General features: G+C 32.4%; 1 protein-coding gene across 1 annotated transcript; it reads right to left on the bottom strand.

Annotated features, from left to right (window-relative positions):
* Positions 1-14411: 14411 nt before the first annotated feature.
* LOC107019533 lies at positions 14412-18768 on the bottom strand. Its single transcript, XM_015220001.1, has 2 exons — positions 17673-18768; positions 14412-17314 (listed from the first exon to the last, which is right to left on the bottom strand). Exons 1-2 carry the CDS (start codon positions 18766-18768, stop codon positions 14412-14414), a joined length of 3999 nt encoding a protein of 1332 aa, XP_015075487.1.

The raw sequence follows: 18768 nt of genomic DNA, 5'->3' as shown, positions 1-18768 counted from the left end.
TCAATTCATATTTGATCAAATTAATTTTTTTTATGAATCTAACAACTACTAATTAATGCAAGGTATGTCTATTTGAAGAAGAAAACAAATCGATCATAATTGAAGAAGATATGGTGTTGGCATGTTCAGCGCGACGTCATGGATTAGAAAATCATAAATGATGGCTGCAAAATTCTCACATTCCATTTCCAATTGACGTCGATGTATTCTCAATTTTTGTAAGTACAATGTTAGGTTTAAGAATGAAAATTTAAAACGGAGTTGTAAGTGTCTAGATCAGTCAAATTTTACTGATGAAGAAGAAGATGAGAGTGCATTCATAAAGTTGTGACATAAAAACTTACAAAGACTTATAGAGATTATTGGACAAACTAAAGGATACTCCATCTTTTTCATAAATCTCTCTTTATGCATTTTTAAATATTTTTTACGTATGATGTTTGAAGAATAATGTGTTTTCACTAATGTTTTCTTTTATCCACAATTATGACGGTTTTTACAGAATAAAAATTATCTACGAGATACAAAATATATTGAAAGATGTATTTGTTGAGTTAATACGATAGTTGAGTTAATTCTATCTATGTTAATTAGGTCTAATGTAAAGATATAAAAACATTACGTTTCAAAAGAGAATACATATCCGTTCCAATAAACAGACAAGAGGTTTCTGTAAAAGTGAAGTAATGATCTTTAATGCCATTAATCTTGAAAATCTGTTTCTTAAAATGAAAAATAAAAAATTAACTCTTCTATTTGAAATTCCTCCTCTTGAAATATCTATATAAGAATGAACATTTCTAAGCATAAAGAATACAACATCAACCAAAAAGAAAAAGAGAAAAAAAAATTCCCTCCTTTCATCATATTCTTTGGATATTTTTGGAAATTTGGTTTTGGGAAACCTCCAATCTCTTAGACACGAGTTCACGTTTTTTAGAGCAACTGTGGAACCTTGACAGCGACCGGCTATAACGATTTGCATCGGAGTCAAACCGAAATCGCTTTCAGAGCAGTGGCTTGCCACGACACAGTATTTGTGATAAGTTCTTTACTACTTTATAATTCAAATATAATATCAATATTGTAGTATTTTTCCCAAAAAATTGAAAGCGGTTTTCCTAACATATAATATTGATAAATGGCTATTTCTTTGAACAAAACTTTTAATGATTTTTCAGAACATGAGCCTTTGGATGGAAATAATTTTAAACGATGGTCACAAAAACTTTTAATATTCTTTGACCAATTAGAAGTTTATTATGTTTTATTTAAATCACCTTCTTTGAATAGTTCTAACACTAATACTTATTCTAGGTATGTTATACCTGTTGACGATGTTGTTAAAAAGAAGTTTGAAAAGGATAACAAAATTTTTAGAGGACATTTGCTAAATCATATCTCTAATCCTTTGTTTTATTTATTTTTAAACTATAAATATGCAACAGAAATATGGGATAGTTTGGAAAAGAAATATGGTGCTGATGATGCAGGAAAGAAAAAACGGTGTCTATAGTGGATTAAATTCCAAATGGTTGATAATTAGCCAATAATGGAACAAGTTCACGAATATGAGAACTTTACTGGTGATGTTCTCAACGAGGACATGAAGATATGTGAGATATTTTAGAATAATGTTCTTCTTAAAAAATTTCCACAATCTTTGGCTGATTATAAAAATGAGTTAAAACATAAGAAAAATAATTTAACCCTTCGAGAACCTATAAGTCACATGAGGACCGAAGAGGTGAACTGTCTCAAAGATAAAATGGAACAACTTTTTCTTAATTCGTCTAAAGCTTATCTTGTTTAATTTTTTGGTACTGTTGTGAAAGACAGGTTAAAAGGCAAACACAAGAAAGTATCGAAAAAGGATTTTATGAGGAAGAAAAATCAATTCAACAAGCCGGAGAGTCAAATTAAAAAATTTAAGGGCTCTTGTTTTGTAGGTGGAAAAGTTGGTCACAAAGGTGTCAGGTGCTATCAAATAAAAGGGCATGACTCAAAGAAGGAAGGACAAAGTGATGTCAAAGACAATCATGTTGAAGGTAATGAAGTGATTGTTGTTGTAGTCGTTGAGGAAAATTTGGTGGCAAATAAAATTGACTAGGTGCTAGACACAGGTGCTTCAAGGCATTTCTGTGCCAATAAAGAGTTATTACATGACTTTGAGGAGTCTACTTATAGATAGTGTGTATATATGGGTAACTTCACTACTGATGTACTAATGGGTAAAGGAAAAGTTTTCCTTGAATTAACTTCTAGAAAGACATTATCCTTGAACTATGTTTTGTATGTTCCCTCCCTCCGTAGAAACATAGTTTCCTGAGCACTTCTCAACAAAGTAGGACTTAAACTTGTGTTTGAAGCTAATAAAATAACTATGTCTCGCGGAGGAGACATTGTTGGAAAGGGATATCTTAGTGGAGGATTATTTGTATTAAACATTGTTCAAGAGATTGTCAATAATGCAAGCATTTCAAATTCAGCTTATATTGTTGAGTCTATTAATATGTGGCTTGGTGGACTGGGACATGTTAATATTGCTTCTATTTAAATGCTCAAAAAAATGGAATTAATTCCTATGATAAAAACTGATGATTTTTCTGAATGTCATGTGTGCGTAGAAGCAAAGCATGCCAAGAAACCTTTCAAATCAATTATTCGTAGAAAGAATGAATTACTTGTACTAACACATTCAGGTTTAGCAGATTTCAATAACACTGTTAGCAAAGGTGGAAAAAATATTACATTACTTTTGTTGATGATTTATTAGATATACTAAGGTATATCTTCTTAAGTCCAAAGATGAAGATGAAAGCATGTTTTTAAATTTAAAGCAAAAGTGGAAAATCAAGAAGTTTAGATCTGATAGGGGTGGTGAATATAGTACTAAAACTCTAGAAGATTTTTTGAGAAAATTGTCATTATACATGAAGTTAGTGCTCGATATACTCCCCAACAAAATGGTTTAGCCGAATAAAAAAATAGAACCCTTAAGAAAATGATGAAATCTATGCTTTTAAGCTCTGGTCTATCTAACAATATGTGGGGAGAAGCAGTCTTGTCTGCAGGTTATATGAGTTGTAGAAAGGGTTTGCCCCTAACTTGAAATTTCTGAAAGTGTGTGGGTGTTTGGCTAAGGTTGGTCTACCTGATTTTAAACGAGTAAATATTGGTTCTATGACTTTTTATACTAACCTTATTGGTTATACTCAAAATAGTGTTGTATATAGATTTATGTCTCTAAATGATCATTCTATTCGTGAATCTAGAGATACGGAATTTTTTGAGTATATTTTTCCTTTGAAAAACAATGTGCCGAGTGATGCGCCAAAAAAATGCTTCTATGTCTATGTCTATTAATTCGCATGTTGTACCTTCTTCTAGAGTTATTTCTAATGAGCATGAAAATGAACTTAGAAGGAGTAAGAAACGTAGAATTGAGACAATTTTTGGGCCTGATTTTATCACTATTTTCTTAAATAAAAATTTTGATATTAATATTTAAAATGACGAATTAGTGTCTATTTATTTAATAGAAGAAGACTCTAAGACTTATGATGAAGCAATAGTATCAATAGATGTTATAGCTTGGAAAGAGGCTATTAAAAGAGAATTAAACTCCATAGTTTCTAATCACACTTGGGGCTTGTATGATTTACCTAATGGTTGTAAGACCATATGTAGCAAGTGGATATTTAAGAAGAAATTGAGACATGATTGTACAATTGATAAATATAAGGCTAGACTTGTGATTAGGGGTTTTAACCAAAAGAAAGTTGTGTTTGTGGCAGGGAAGATGCAATAGACGGGAACAAGCGGAACTTGGCAATCCGGCACTTACTGTAAGGAAAGGAATTTGGGAGAAAAAAGAAGTAATTTTGTATATAATGATATGGGATTACTTTGATACTTATTTTCCTGTAACAAAAATAGCGACCATTATAACTTTGATTGCTTTGGACGCTATTCACGACTTTGTGGTACATTAAATGGATGTCAAAACAACATTTCTAAATGGTGATTTAAAGGAATAGATCTATATGACTCAACCTGAGGGTTTTGTGGTTCCAAAACAAGAGGATAAAGTATGCAAACTGAGAAAGTCCTTGTATGGACTAAAACAAGCACTTAAGCAATGGTATAAAAAATTTAATATCACATTACTGGACAATGACTTTGTTCTAAATTTATCTGATATATGTGTTTATTCTAAGATGATAGGTTCAGATTGTGTCATTACATGTTTATATGTTTATGACATGTTAATCTTCTGTCCTAATGTGAATCTTATAAATGAGACTAAGAATTTCTTGTCTTCTAATTTTGAAATGAAAGACCTTGGTGAAGCAATGTAATTTTGGGAGTTAAAATCAAAAGAACTCTTAATGTTTTCTCTTTGTGTCAGTCTCATTACAATGAAAAGATGTTGAAAAACTTTGATTGTTTTGATCTAGTTCCAGTGAGAATTCCTTATGATCCTAGCATACACTTGAAGAAGAATAATGAATCTAGTGTTTCCAAACTAAATATGCTAAAATAATTGGGGGTGTTATGTTTCTCATGAACTGTATGGGGCCAGATATAGCTTATGTTGTTAGTAGATTGTGTAGATATACTGATAAACCTAGTAGTGAACACTGTAATGTTCTTCATCGGTTGCTAAGGTATTTGATAGGCGCTATGAATTGGTGTTTGCATTTTAGGAAATTTTCTGTTGTTTTAGATGGTTTTTGTGATACAAACTGGGTTAGTGACAATGATGAACTTAGCTCCACCATTGGCTATGTGTTTACTTTGGGTGCAGGCCCTATTTCGAGGAAGTCTTCTAAAAAGAATTGTATAGCACATTCTACCATGGAATCAGAATTCATTGCTCTGAGTTGGGAGGGCAACAAGCTGAATGACTGAGAAATCTTTTGGCAGATACGCCTTTGTGGGGAAGACAAGCTTCACAAGTTTCTCTTCATTGTGACTCACAAATAGTTATTGGAATTGCCAAAAATAGTGTGTACAATGGAAAAAAGAGAAATATTCGCATCAGACATGGTGCATTTAAACAGTTTTTGAAACTGGGTGTTAATTCCTTGGAATATGTAATGTCCGAAAGAAATTTGGAGGATTATATGACCAAGGGCTTGAAACTAAAAAAATCCTTGAAATGCCGAGGGGGGATGGGGCTAAAGACCATTGATTGAGGTAATGTGGTGGACCAGTTAGGCCTAAATATACACCATATTTCTATCCCTAATGTGTGAGGCAGTGTTTTATAAGGTTGAGCTTATTTTTCTCTTAATGATTCTATAGCCGAAAGGTGATCTATTTGAGATAGACTTGATGGAGTCACCTACGTGAGTCTAATGGTATGGTCTCCTTTTAAGAAAGACTTGGGTCGTCTTTCTAGAGCACTCATAAGACCTAAGGTGTGTGTGCATGACCATAAAAGCACATTGTTTGTATCGCGGAGGTTGCTTAAAATTCAAGGATATAGTATGTGTTATTGAGGTCTCAATTTATATCCATTCAGTTCAAGACTACTTCACTTTGTGGATATTGAGTTGTTGTCCCATTTTCAATATGTGTTAATTCAAATCGAAAGATATTGACACTTAAGTACATGTTCCTTCCTTTTGTCCAAAAGTCAGTTCTTACTCTTTATTTTTGCATTGGTGGTGGATTGTTGAGTTAATACTATAGTTGATTTAATTCTAACGATGTTAGTTACGTTCAATACAAAGAAATAACAACAATACGTTTCAAAGGAGAAAACATATCCATTCCAATAAACAAACAAGAGGTTTCTATAAAAGTGAAATAATGGCCTTTAATGCAATTAATCTTTACTATCCATTTATTAAAATGAAAAAGAAAAATTAACTCTTCTATTTGAAACTCCTCCTCTTGAAATATCTATATATGAAAGAAAATTTGTGAGCATAAAAATACAACCTCAACCATAAAGGAAAAGAAAAAAGAATTTCCCTCCTTTCATCATATTCTTTGAATATTTTTGGGAATATGATTTTACGCAACCTCCAAACTCTTAGCCACGAGTGCACATGTTTGAGCGTAACTATGAAACCCTGGGGAGCGACCGGCTATAATGATTTGCATCCGAGTCAAGCCAAAATCGCTTTCATGGCAATGGCTTGCCACGACAAAGTATTTGTGATAAGTTCTTTACTACGTTATAATTCCAATCTAATATCAATATTGTAGTATTTTTCCTAACATTATTATATTTTTAAACCTTAAGTGTTGGAGAACAAATAAAGTATCACAAACTGGTACAATCTGCACTAAATTTAATTTTATGTTCAAATAAAATGTTTTTAATTTCATTTTATCGTTACCAAAAAATAATCCCACTATCACTAAACATCAAAACTCCATTGTTAAAATATATAGGGAAAAATTGTCAAATAATACTATTATCTATATACTTTTTAATAAAGAATTTTCTAGCTAATTCATGTTTTTATTATAAATATCACTAATTTATTGTTACATTTGATAATCGGCTCCAAATAATTCTTCATTAGTTGTTTCAACTTTCATTGTCCAAATCTATGTTTCATATTTATTTTCTTGGTAAACTAAAATAAATCTAAAAAGGAAAAAATAAATTCTTAAAAGTCAAATTGCATAAATATTCCAAGAGAAAAAACATCATATTATTGTTGATGTCTTTCCAAACTAGAAATTCTTCTTTATTTTAAAAAATAAAATAAAATAAAATTATGGTTAGAGAAAGTTAAAATGTAGGAGGGGATTACAAAGTAGAAGTTGAACCCTCACCAAGAAATTGAAACTTCTGATAGTCAATAAACATAACTACTAAGATTTTTCAACTAGCAGTTCTTTGTATGTAATGGTAATTATTTCGCAATAAGTCTGTAAGATTATTTACAATCTCTCTTCAAATGCATAATTTATTCTTCATTTCTATCGAGTGTTTATAATTTTCATCAATAAGAATATGAGAGTGAAATTTTATATATATATATATATATATATATATGTATATATATATATATATGTCTGCATTTTTTAATTAATAGTTTACAACATAAAGGTAATATCATAATTTATTATCAATGTAGATCAGAGACTATAATTATCTCCTAACCCTTGTCATGTGCCTTTCTTAATATCAAGATTTTATGTTTAATTTTGAACAAAAAAAAGTCACATAATTGAATTAACATAATTCAGTTGATAATGTGAACAATCGTTTGATACATGATCTGCATCAACCTCCTTTTTTTCTAGGAAAAACATATATTAAATTTTTTTAGTACATTTGATCAGTTACATAATAGTTATTATTTAATTGTCTCCTACCATATCATTTCTCTATTGCCCACTCTTTCTAGTAGAACGTTATAAGTAATTGTCTTTAGTTTAGTGACTGAAATGATCAGTCAAGACCATAGCTTCTCACTAAAACATCATTATTTCACTCATTGTTTTATCTTTTTATGATTTGTAAGTTATGTAATATCTAGGAAATTTATCTTCCCAATTTACTGTTATCACATGTATTAAGTTTAGTCAAAATTGCACAAATAGAATGAAGATGAAATTGACATAATGTACTTATAATCTGAGTCCATGGAAATTACTGTGTCTACTTAAGAAAATTTAATCCCCCCACTATAACCGAGGTTACAGATAATTTCTCCCATGATAAAACAGATTTATCCTGTTAAAGAAGTAGTGGTACGTCAAACTTCTATAACTTCAACGAACGTAAGAACAGTAACAAGCCACACAGACTCAGTTGATCGAGACATTCTTTATGAAAAAAAATACATGCAAAGAAGAAAAATTTCCAATTTTTGAAAAAATGAAAAATGACTTCCTTTTATCCCATGTTTAGCAAGAAACGTGTTTGTTCAGACAATATGGTCAGAGCAATTCCTTCTCAGAATTCTGTTATTTAACTCGTTCTGAATTAATTTATAAGAGAAAAAAAATTGATTAAGGTTACATGATTTGTCAAATTCAAATAAAAATTCGAAGCCGAAGCGGAGGTCGACCGAGCAACGACGGCGCAAGGGGGAACCTTCTTCTTAATCCTTTAAGAAGTAAAGGAAGTGTTTCCTAATATAAGGACAACAATTTCCATTCATCTACCGATATGGGATAAATGACTGTTCATTTGCACTTTGCAAATAACTTTTCATTTTCCATCCAAAATTTGTTCCTCCTCATTTCATTTTTCTCTTCTCATTTCCTATTTGCACTTTGCTAAAACCTAACAATTACTGCCCTTGTAATCTTCCTTTTCATCATTGGAAGGAAGAATTTCTCCCTTATAAATAGTGATGGTCTTACTTTGTTAGTAGAACGTTGAGAATAATTATCTTTTTTTTAGAAAATGAATGTGGCCAACCATGACGATAACTTCTCATTGAAACTTCATTATTTTATACTTTATGTTTTGTAATTCATGTAGCATTTAAAACATTTATCTACCCAATTAAGTATCCCGTATTCTTCCTATTCATTGCAAGTAAATAAGGACAGTCTTACTTTGTTAGGAGAAAGTTGGGAGTAATTGTCTTTTGTTAAGTGACTGAACGCGCTCAACCATATTGTCCATAACATCCCATTGAAACTCCATTATTTCAATAATTATTCTATGTTTATATGTCTTCAAACCCATGTAATTAACCTCTATGCCATTTATCTACCCAATTTACTATTTCGTAATCTTCTTATTCATTGCAAGAAAAAATTTCTCCCATATAAATAGTGATGGTCTTACTTTGTTAGCGCAATGTTGAGAGTAATTGCATTTTATTTAGTGATTGAACAGGCACAGTCATATTTGCCATAACTTCTCATTGAAACTCTATTATTTCACTCAGTATTTTATCTTTTTATGTCTTGTCACTCATGTAACATCTACTTCATTTTTCTACCCAATTTACTACCTCATAATCTTCCTATTCATTGCAAGGAAGAATTTCTCTACTACAAATAGTGATGATCTACTTTTTTTTTTGTATTAGAAAATATAGAGTGCATAAAAGTGAGTTAAAAAGAAAGTTCTTATTATAGAGTTCTGGATTCAACTCTTGTTCAGTATTTATTTAGTTGTACTTTGAAATTGAGGTATTTTGTCTGGAGGGGACAAATTATGAAGATTATTGCTAGATTTTTTAAAAGAGTTCTTTTCATGAGCTTAAATATCCTTAAAGAAAGAAAAATATATATCTATGTCTCTACCTGAAGATAATTAATTTTAAATTGTAATTTTAAAATTTCACCAACAAAAACTAGTTGACTTTCCCGTATAAATGTATATCATCCTACTATTTTTTATTTTATTTTTTATCAAAGACTATGTTATCTAATCACTTGAAGATTATCTACATGTAAACCTTAATTTGTTTTCTATAATTCTATTTCTTTGTCATATTTTTTTCTTACAACCATGTTCAGAAATTTTCTTTTGAATTGTGGGTCTATTAGAAAAAATATTATTATCACACAAAGATAGGAATAAAATATGTGTACATCTTAGCCTTACACTCCTCAAATTCACTTGTGGGATTATACTAAATGTTCACTATTAGAAAAACGGACATCAAAAGGGGTTTGGATAAGCCAATCTTATGTATTGTGGATCAATTAGAAAAAAAATCTTCTTATTCCGCCAAGGGGTAAGATTTGTATACATCCTGCTCTTAGACTCAACTGTACATTAATATGTTTTTACTACTAAAACATTATATTCAGCAAGACTTCATTAGCATAGGTGATGGTGATGTTTAAAAAATTGATCATAAATCTTGACAAATTGCCTTGCAAAAAGTTAAGGTGATCGTCAAAATTTTTTACACAAAAATATGGATGTATCGCCAGTTTGCCACAATATTTTCTTCTACAACGAAAATATAATATTGATTGATTTGAATCTCGATACATTTGGCATATTTCTGAAGGACGTGGAATTGATACACTCCCAGTTATACTTTGTATTTTTAGAAAAATCAAATCATTCATTTGCTATTAAACTAAAATTATGCTCTTGACAACTCAATGATAATTTATTGTGTGGGTAGAACTTTTCAAGCCATTTCAATGAAATATCTTTTATTTACTAATCATAAATAACTTGGTTCTACGAGTTGAAATCTCTCTTTTTTAAAGGGTTGAACACGTTGAAGTTTGGCATTTTAGTTAAGCAAATTTGTGATGAGTTAACCAATTATGGGATAATGAATGATGACCTTGTAGAAATGGTAGCTCTGGGAAAGGAAAGTTGTGAAGAACTCTATAATAATAATCTGGAATGTTGTTTATCCATTAAAATTTCCTTAAATTTATTTTCTTGAATGCTCTTTCTTGAACTTTTGAGTGAAGACTCATGTCAATCGATTATAACTTAAAAGAACTCTTAACCATCATTTCTATATTCAATAGTGCTTCTCTAAGATTTCTCATTCTTTATCCTCAATCAATTGAAAGTTTTTATTTCTCTAGTTATCCCAATATTTTATCCGTAAATTTACCTATATTTCTATGCACTTTTCAATATTTATGGTTAAAAATGATATTGTGAAATCTCTTTGACCATACAAAATAGTAAATTATTTGAAATTTACTTCATCTCCATTACATACTCAGTCCTCTTCACTTGCAATACAATTTTCATACTTAAATAGTCTTTCCTATAGAAAGAAAGATACGTCAATATTGAAGATGAAAGTCTCGGTAAGGTAAGAATTCACCATACTCCCTTTAACTTAAGAGGAAAGAATATGTGAACCATTTTTCTCGAGATGATAATATTGTTCCCTCCTTATTCGATGCACATAATTTATTTTCGTAGCTACAAAATAGGTAAAAAGTATAATCGATAAGTAGGAGACCTGACATCGATCTATCATCCTCATTTACCTATACATGTTCGCGCATTCTTCATTCATGGCGATTCAAATTAAAGGGAAGGATTTCTACCTTTAAGCCTATGGCATAAGTACTTGAACATGAGACGGGTTTCAATGTTTACCAAATTTCTCTATGGAGTAAATAATCCTTGGTCATTGTGCATGAAGTTCGTTGAGACAATCAACAAATTCAATTCATATTGTTCTCAAATATTTGGAAGAGCTAGAAAACACTTCAGGATTACTTCATCCTTGGTGATCAATACATTTCCCATACAATCATTATCTACACTAGATAGAAATTCGATTAATTATATTTTCGCAAAATCCCAATGTTTGTAGTTGTGAAAGGGGGATGAAGGTATTTACAAAATGAGGAACTCACGAAAATCATGACAATTCCATATATATTTTAGCCATTTTGATAATTTTACAAGGTTGACATTTCTTTACCATATTCACATATTTGCAATATTACCCTCAAAAACCTTTTTTAAGAAAAGAGTTTTCTTTGGTCGTATAGGCCATTTATTAATTAACCAAAAATGAAAATAAAATTTAGGCCCAAGCCCAAAATAAAACAATCAAAATAATTTATTTCTATTATGATTAGGGTAAAACACACTTTCATTAACCCTACCTATAAATGCTAATTGCATCTTACACTTGAGCTCATTTTCTTTCTTCTCACCGTGTTTCCTCCTTGTTCACGGCTGAATGTTACTCAACTCATTTTTCTCTTGTGGGCTGTTCCAGCTCTGTAATCCGACGTTCTTGTCTCTCGTCTTCTCAAACAAGAAGTGTCAATCAACCAAGGTAATGTAACTCCTATCTTTTACTTCTCTTTTTCATCACCGTTCTAACTCTTTGTTGTTTCTCCAGGTGAAGAGCTTTTTTCACTGAAAAACATATCTAGAATTTTGATTTTTTTTTCGAGTTTAAAAATCACCTATAAGAGAATCAAAGGAAAATCTTCAATTTGTTACCTAGCAGATGTTACTCTAGTCCAAATCACACATGTACTCATTACACATTACAAATATATATTTAGTGATTTGAGATTAAAATGGAAATTTAAACAAGAGATTACTACATTTCAAATAAGTTATAGATTAGACTTTTCTTTGTTTTAGATCAAGGCTATTATTGTAACTAGCTTGGGTTAGTTTATCTACTATTATAAATATTAGAAACTAGGGTTTATTTTAGGGGTTGATTTTTGAATGAAAATTTGATGTTTATACTTCTTTGTGAGTTTCGGGAAACCCTCATATCTGTTCACTTGAACCTTCTTGATAAGCCTTCACTTGTATGAGTTCAATTTCTTTTTACCCTTAGAGTTTATTCTAGCAATCAAATATCTTTTAGTTGCTAGATTACCCTTTTTTCTTTTCTGAATCTCTCTGTCTTTCTTTCGACTTCTTGATAGTATATATTTTTTAATTGATTGTAGTTCTCTTTATTGTTTTTGTATTTAAGATTACATCAATTGGTAACTCTCCCTCTGCCTTTCTATTTCTAAACCATAATTCTTGCTTGCTTGATTGTGGTACTAGGCAAGTCTATCCTTCAAGGCATAAACAAATTAAATCACCAAGATTTTTTTGTCACCGCTGGAAATTGTACTTCATACCTCATGGCTCTCAACTCACTTCCTTGACGACCAGGTAATGTTTTTATTGTATGCTAAAAAATATATATTTATGACGCAAAAGGAAATTTCCTCTAGTGAAAAATATATTGTATTGTCTTTTTATTATGTTTCATGAACCTACTACTATAAGTAGGTATTAAGTGAAATTTGATGCACCTCTAATATCTGATAATGAAATTATTAGGCCAAGTGATTGATGTATACATGTCATCTATACCTCCATTCCTTCTCGTCCTGATCCAAAAATTTAAGAGAATTGTTCCCAACTAGCTTAGAATTGACACGTAGTTGTTGTTTATATTAATATTTTTTGAGAAATGCCTTTATCACAACTTCCACATAATGCCTCAAAATGTAATTTTATACTAGTATGATCAATATACGGATATCTTTGATATTCACTTAAATATTTCTTAGTTTGGTATTGGATTACTTAGAATTGGGTGTTTAGTGGGTGTGCATGAGTTATTTTTGTCCAAATATCTAGTGCAAAGAGTCACATGGCTTGTACCACAATGATCCATAGCTTATGTAAAAATATAGGATATAAAGGAAAATTAATAATCCTTTTTTCTATACTTAAGTATTTGGGCGATCTATTAAATGTTGAGACATTTAATACTAGAATTTTGGTATTTTGAATGAGTATGATTTGCTTGTGTTGACTGCAACGATATTGAAACCCAATTTAAAACTTTCCTAAGCTACAAAGTGTGTTGAGCTCGTTCGGGAGGATGTTCCCACTAATTGTGAATTTCCAAATTGTTACACTTTTCTTGTGGATGTGATTCATCTCATAGAGTTCCACAAAATTTTGGTGTCTATAAATGCCCCCTACTTCTAGGATTGTCAGCGTGTAGCTCGATAAACTCGAATACGAGACTTGAACTACCCTTAAAAATAGAGTTTCAGTCTTTGCGGTTAGTGGATTGAGATTTGCATTTGATTTGTGAGAGAGAAGATGAAGGGTAGGTTGGGTCACACTAAATGTGCCAATTTATTTGCATTTTTTTGTCCCAAATACAAAAAATATATTGCAATAAAATAGTAATAAAAGAGAATAATTTTGTTCATAAAGATTGTGAGTACAAATATGTTTATAACTTGTGTCCTCTCTCTTAAGATTTCTCCGTGATTCAAGGGTTGTTAGCGTAACTCAAACTAAGGATGATGTGGACCTCCTTAGGATTTATTTGATCTCCATGAAATGATTTTATGGATCCTATTAAAAAAATTGGTTGCCAAGAGTGTGCACCCACATCATCATCACTTTACGAATATTTCATGAATATATGAAACTAGGAAAAACATCCGCGCTTCGCGCGGTTTGTTTTTTTTTAATTAGCTCACTCATTATCATAGGTTAATATTGTTATTTGGTATTGATCACCGTGATCTATTACCAATATATAATTTAATTTTTTCCATGTATATTTTTGTAGTTATTGTTGAACATTTTATTAATCATTTGTGCCATATTTCCTTTATGCTCGTTTTTTACATATTCCAAGTTTCCACATTGTTTATTATTTATTTAATTGGCTGTCGAAGAATAGGGGCCAATATAAGAGGGGGTATAAAATGTACACCTACCGATTCATATATCTGTTGTGTATTACAACTTTAAATTACATTGATATTTAATAAGTTAGTCGTATAGAAACACAAACTCCATATTGTGTGCAATAGTAAGCTACAGATCCAATTGTCCTTACATTATATGTGATTCATGTTCATATGTTTTCCATATTGTCCTTTGTAAGTTTCGTATGACCATTCGTTATGTGAGTGATCACCTTCAATGTATGTATTTGTAGCTGATGCGTCATTTTTTTGATTGACTATGTTGTTTATAACGTGACATCATGTGTTTCTACCAGTCTTGGATATACATTCTGGAATATTTCTCTGTAAACAATATTTTTAATGTGTGTATGGTCTTCACTGTCCTCGTCTGCATTTAATATTTTCAATCCTTCTCTTGTTGTTACACGTGATGCTGCGACATATAATTGTCCATGTGTGAATACCTGTTTTGGAAGATACAGTCCAACTGTCTGAAGAGTTTGTCCTTGACTTTTATTGATTGTCATGGCATAACAGGTTGCTAAAGGAAGTTGCCGTCTGTTAAGCTTGAATGGCCATTTTGAATCATTTGGAGACATGATAATTCTGGGTATTGTGATTGTTGTGCCGATGTTCTTACCAGATATGATGTTTTCATTTACAGACCATTTTCCTAGATGTGTGATCATTAATCTTGTACCGTTGCATAGTCCTTCTGTTTGATTGAGATTTCTAAGAAGCATAACCGGACTTCCTACTTTTAAGTGTATATCATGGTTAGGGATGCCTGAGAATCGTAAGTTATTAAGGAATTCAGTGGGGTACAATATATCTTCCTCATTAGTGTTCACACTTGCTTTGCACACATTGTCAGAGCTGTAGTAGGTTCTTCCTTCCCCTGGTATAATATTCATTATTTTTTCATTTAGATCATGAACCATTTCATTTTTTGGTGTTAGTATGGCTCTTTCTTTTAAGTTTGTCGGGTCGTTGTAATTCTGTAATATAGATGGATATACTGCATCTACAATTGATTCCAATTGATTGTGTGATGGTGCAATGGATATATCAGGCGGTAGGTTAATGAGTTCCATCTTTTTATCAGCATAAACTGATCCATCTCGAATCTGCAATAACCATCTATCAAAACTTGCAATTCTTTCAGCTTCAGAACCCATGACTTTTCCACAAGTAAGACGCATATTTTCCTTCAGTTCATAAATTGAAAAGTAGGGCCACAGGTGCAAATTGTTTAGCGACGCATCAACAATATCAGCTCTTGTTCCTTTTGGAATTACCGGCAGGATTTGTCTGAAATCACCACCACACACGATTGTTAGTCCCCCAAAAGGCCTGTCACAACTATTTTCATACCTATCTCGAAGAATGTCCCTCAAGCTCTTGTCTAAGGCTTCTAAACAATATTTGTTTGCCATTGGAGCTTCATCCCAAATTATCAAACATGTTTTCTTTAGTAGTTCTGCTAATTGGCTTCCTTGTTTTATGTCACATGTTGACTCGGGTGTGACGTCAAGCGGAATATGGAACCGCGAATGAGCAGTCCTGCCGTTCGGCAACAATAAAGCTGCTATACCTGAAGTGGCGACTGGTAGAACTATTTTTGATTCTGATCTGATTTTTGAAATAATTGTATTCCATAGAAATGTCTTGCCTGTACCACCATGTCCGTGTATAAAAAATAATCTGCCTTCTTTATTATCAACTGATGATATTATTGCCTCATATGCCGGTAACTGAAAGCTATTTAATAGTTTAAATGATTTGTCGTGCATTTTTTTTAGTTCACCTTTGTCATAGTCTAGCTCTTCATTAATTAGGCGATTTCCCACATTCCGCATTAATGTATTATCTGGCAGTGGCATCCCTTCTATGTCTCGCAAACTTCTTCCCTGTTTTATGAGCATGTTTTCAATTTCTAACAGGGAATACGCTTCTATTTGTTTGTCAGTTAGTTGCAAATCTTTCAGATGTAATCGCTTTCTCTGCATCGATGTGATATCTTCTGATAATATGTTGTAGTTATTCTCCCAAAGCTTGTGTGAATCTGAAACTTGGCAGTGAATAAGAATAGTCACAAATAGATTGCGCAGTTCATTTCCACTTGCCCATTGGGCAGCCTCTGTCAAGCAGTCATTCCACTCCTTGTCGTCATCTAATAAGCCTAATGCGTAGCAAGCCTCTCGATAGGTTTTATAATCTACTCCATTAATTCTTCTTATGCTTTCAAATGAAGTGCAGCCTTTGACAAAATTTAACAACATGCGCAGATAAAAACGCTCTCCACTTGCTGGATGTGCAAAATAGATTCTACCAACTGCCCGACCTTTTTTCCTCCTAGTCCATTTTTTTTGTTTTGCATTCCATACCCACCGTGTAGGAAAATCAGAATATGTTAGATCTCTTGCATCGGGGTACTCTTTGTTTGCTTCAAACCATTCAGTAAATTTTGTTTTTTCAATATCTGGTCTGTTCAATACGCTTTCAGCTCGCCTTGATTCTTCGAATATTATGGTGTTTTGTCCTTGTAAATGGAATGGTAATCGCTCAACTGCTGGTTGTCTGTAATGTATGTCAAATTGGAATATCCTCCAGCATGCTTCGGTAGCTGAAATGTATCTGCAATCTAGATACTTTCTGATCTCATCGTTGTCTTTTGTTGAATCTGTTGATTCTATTATTGCTGTTGCTCTATCAGACCCTTTATGAACATACTTGAATAGATACTTCACTGACCTTGAGTAGTTGCAGACTTCAACATTTATGTGTGCATTAAATTGCACAAGCAAGTTCCTATTGTACGGAACAACATATCTGTTGTCTAGGCTGGCTCCATTTTTCTTCACTTCAATACCTGTGTTGCGTCTCCTATAAATAGGGAATCCATCCGAATCAAAATTTGTCTGGTCATTGTATTTCTTAGGGAAATGCTTTGTGCACTTCCCTTGTCTCATACATGGGCAGCAGGGATTTAGTTGTCCGCATGGTCCGTGTATCATAAAGTTCTTCACTGCATTATACCCATCTGGATCTTCTTCAAGGTCAGGTATTTCAGCGGATATTAGTCTGTCAATATGTTCCGCTGTAGGATTTTTTTGCGATTCATGAAGGAACAACAATATATGTGCATGTGGCAAGCCTCTTTTCTGGAACTCAATTGTATATATACCTGCATAGTAATGGCTTTGGTTAGGATGTTGGAAGCTGTATCAATTCCTATTTAATATTGTAGTTCCTTATGTTTTTTAGGGAGTATTTCTCTTTTCCCGTTCATATAAATTCCAAAATAAAGTATTGCACGTGTATCTCATGTATTTCGTGCGTAGTATAGTTTTTTGTACAGTATTTCCTTGTTTAATTCCTGGTAAATTGGGTGGTGCATCTGGCTATTATAAGGTGGATATTTCCTTGTCTTAGTTGGCACTATTTAGTAAACTATTTTGTAATATGTTAATACATTTTTAGATGATGCATACAGTGCGCTAAAGTATGGAGGTATATAAGAGTATTTGATAGAAAGAACTTACATGCTATTACTGTCCCGAATGGTTTATCTTTTTTAATATGTTGCATTAGTTGGGCTAGCTTGATCTGGAAAACCCTGCATATGATGTCTACCCGACTACCATCGTCATGTTGACCAATTAGGTGCAACATTGCCTTTATTTCTGGCCACTTTGGGTTACATGTGAAGGTAAGAAATAAATTCAGGTATCCAGCCCATCTACATATAGCCATTGCATCTTGATAATTTTGTGCCCTGTAGCGAGGTCCCCCCGTGTGTGACGAAGGTAATATAATTGTTTTCCCGACCTGTGAACAATCAGAATCTCCACGTACAACAGCATCCATTAAGCCCCCAAAAAGATCAGCCCGAAGTTTTGGTTGGTTATTTCGTATATATCTAAATCGCTCCTCTTCAATTGCCATGTAACCATCCACAATGTACTGCTGCAGTAGCCTGCCAGCCTGTATAAGTGTGCGCCCCTCATTAAGTCGTTGTTGTATGCGGTATCCATAATATTGTCTCATTGTCATGTGCTCTCGTGTGTAAGTTTTTTGGCTTTGAGACACCAATTGTATTCCCAGTCTATATCCATCTTCACCGTATGGGTGTATTAATGGGTAAGTCATTGACATGAAACTTGGGTGTAAATCGGTGATCCTTTGGAGCCCATTTTTGCGGTGTTCAACAATAACATCTCGCTGGAAGTTAGCATCTGTAAGATCGCCAATGATCAATCCAGCTACTTCTGAAGCCGTAGGTATATTGTATTGCCGACCGTCTTTAATCCTTTCTGATAGAAGACGCAGGCGAAACTCTATTTGTGGTTGTTCTCTATATCTATCCCTTGCCATACGAAATGATTTTACCAGAACATTATGCTCGTCGAGCATTTCACATATTCCCTGAACAATGTCTACTTGAACTTCTTCATGCATTAGACTATTGATTCGATTTTCTATTTCATTGTCTGTATCATATATATATAAGTGTGCAAATTGTGGTTTTTTCCCAATTTCAGGTAAGAGAGAGCCAATATGATGATAATTATGTCCACTGATTCTGAATACATAAGCACCTTTTGTACGATTGATTGATTTGTCAACTCGGCCTCCCAT

The sequence above is a fragment of the Solanum pennellii genome, chromosome 1 (assembly GCF_001406875.1).
Source record: "Solanum pennellii chromosome 1, SPENNV200".
NCBI lineage: Eukaryota > Viridiplantae > Streptophyta > Magnoliopsida > Solanales > Solanaceae > Solanum > Solanum pennellii.
This window is presented reverse-complemented; position numbering and strand designations above follow the sequence as displayed.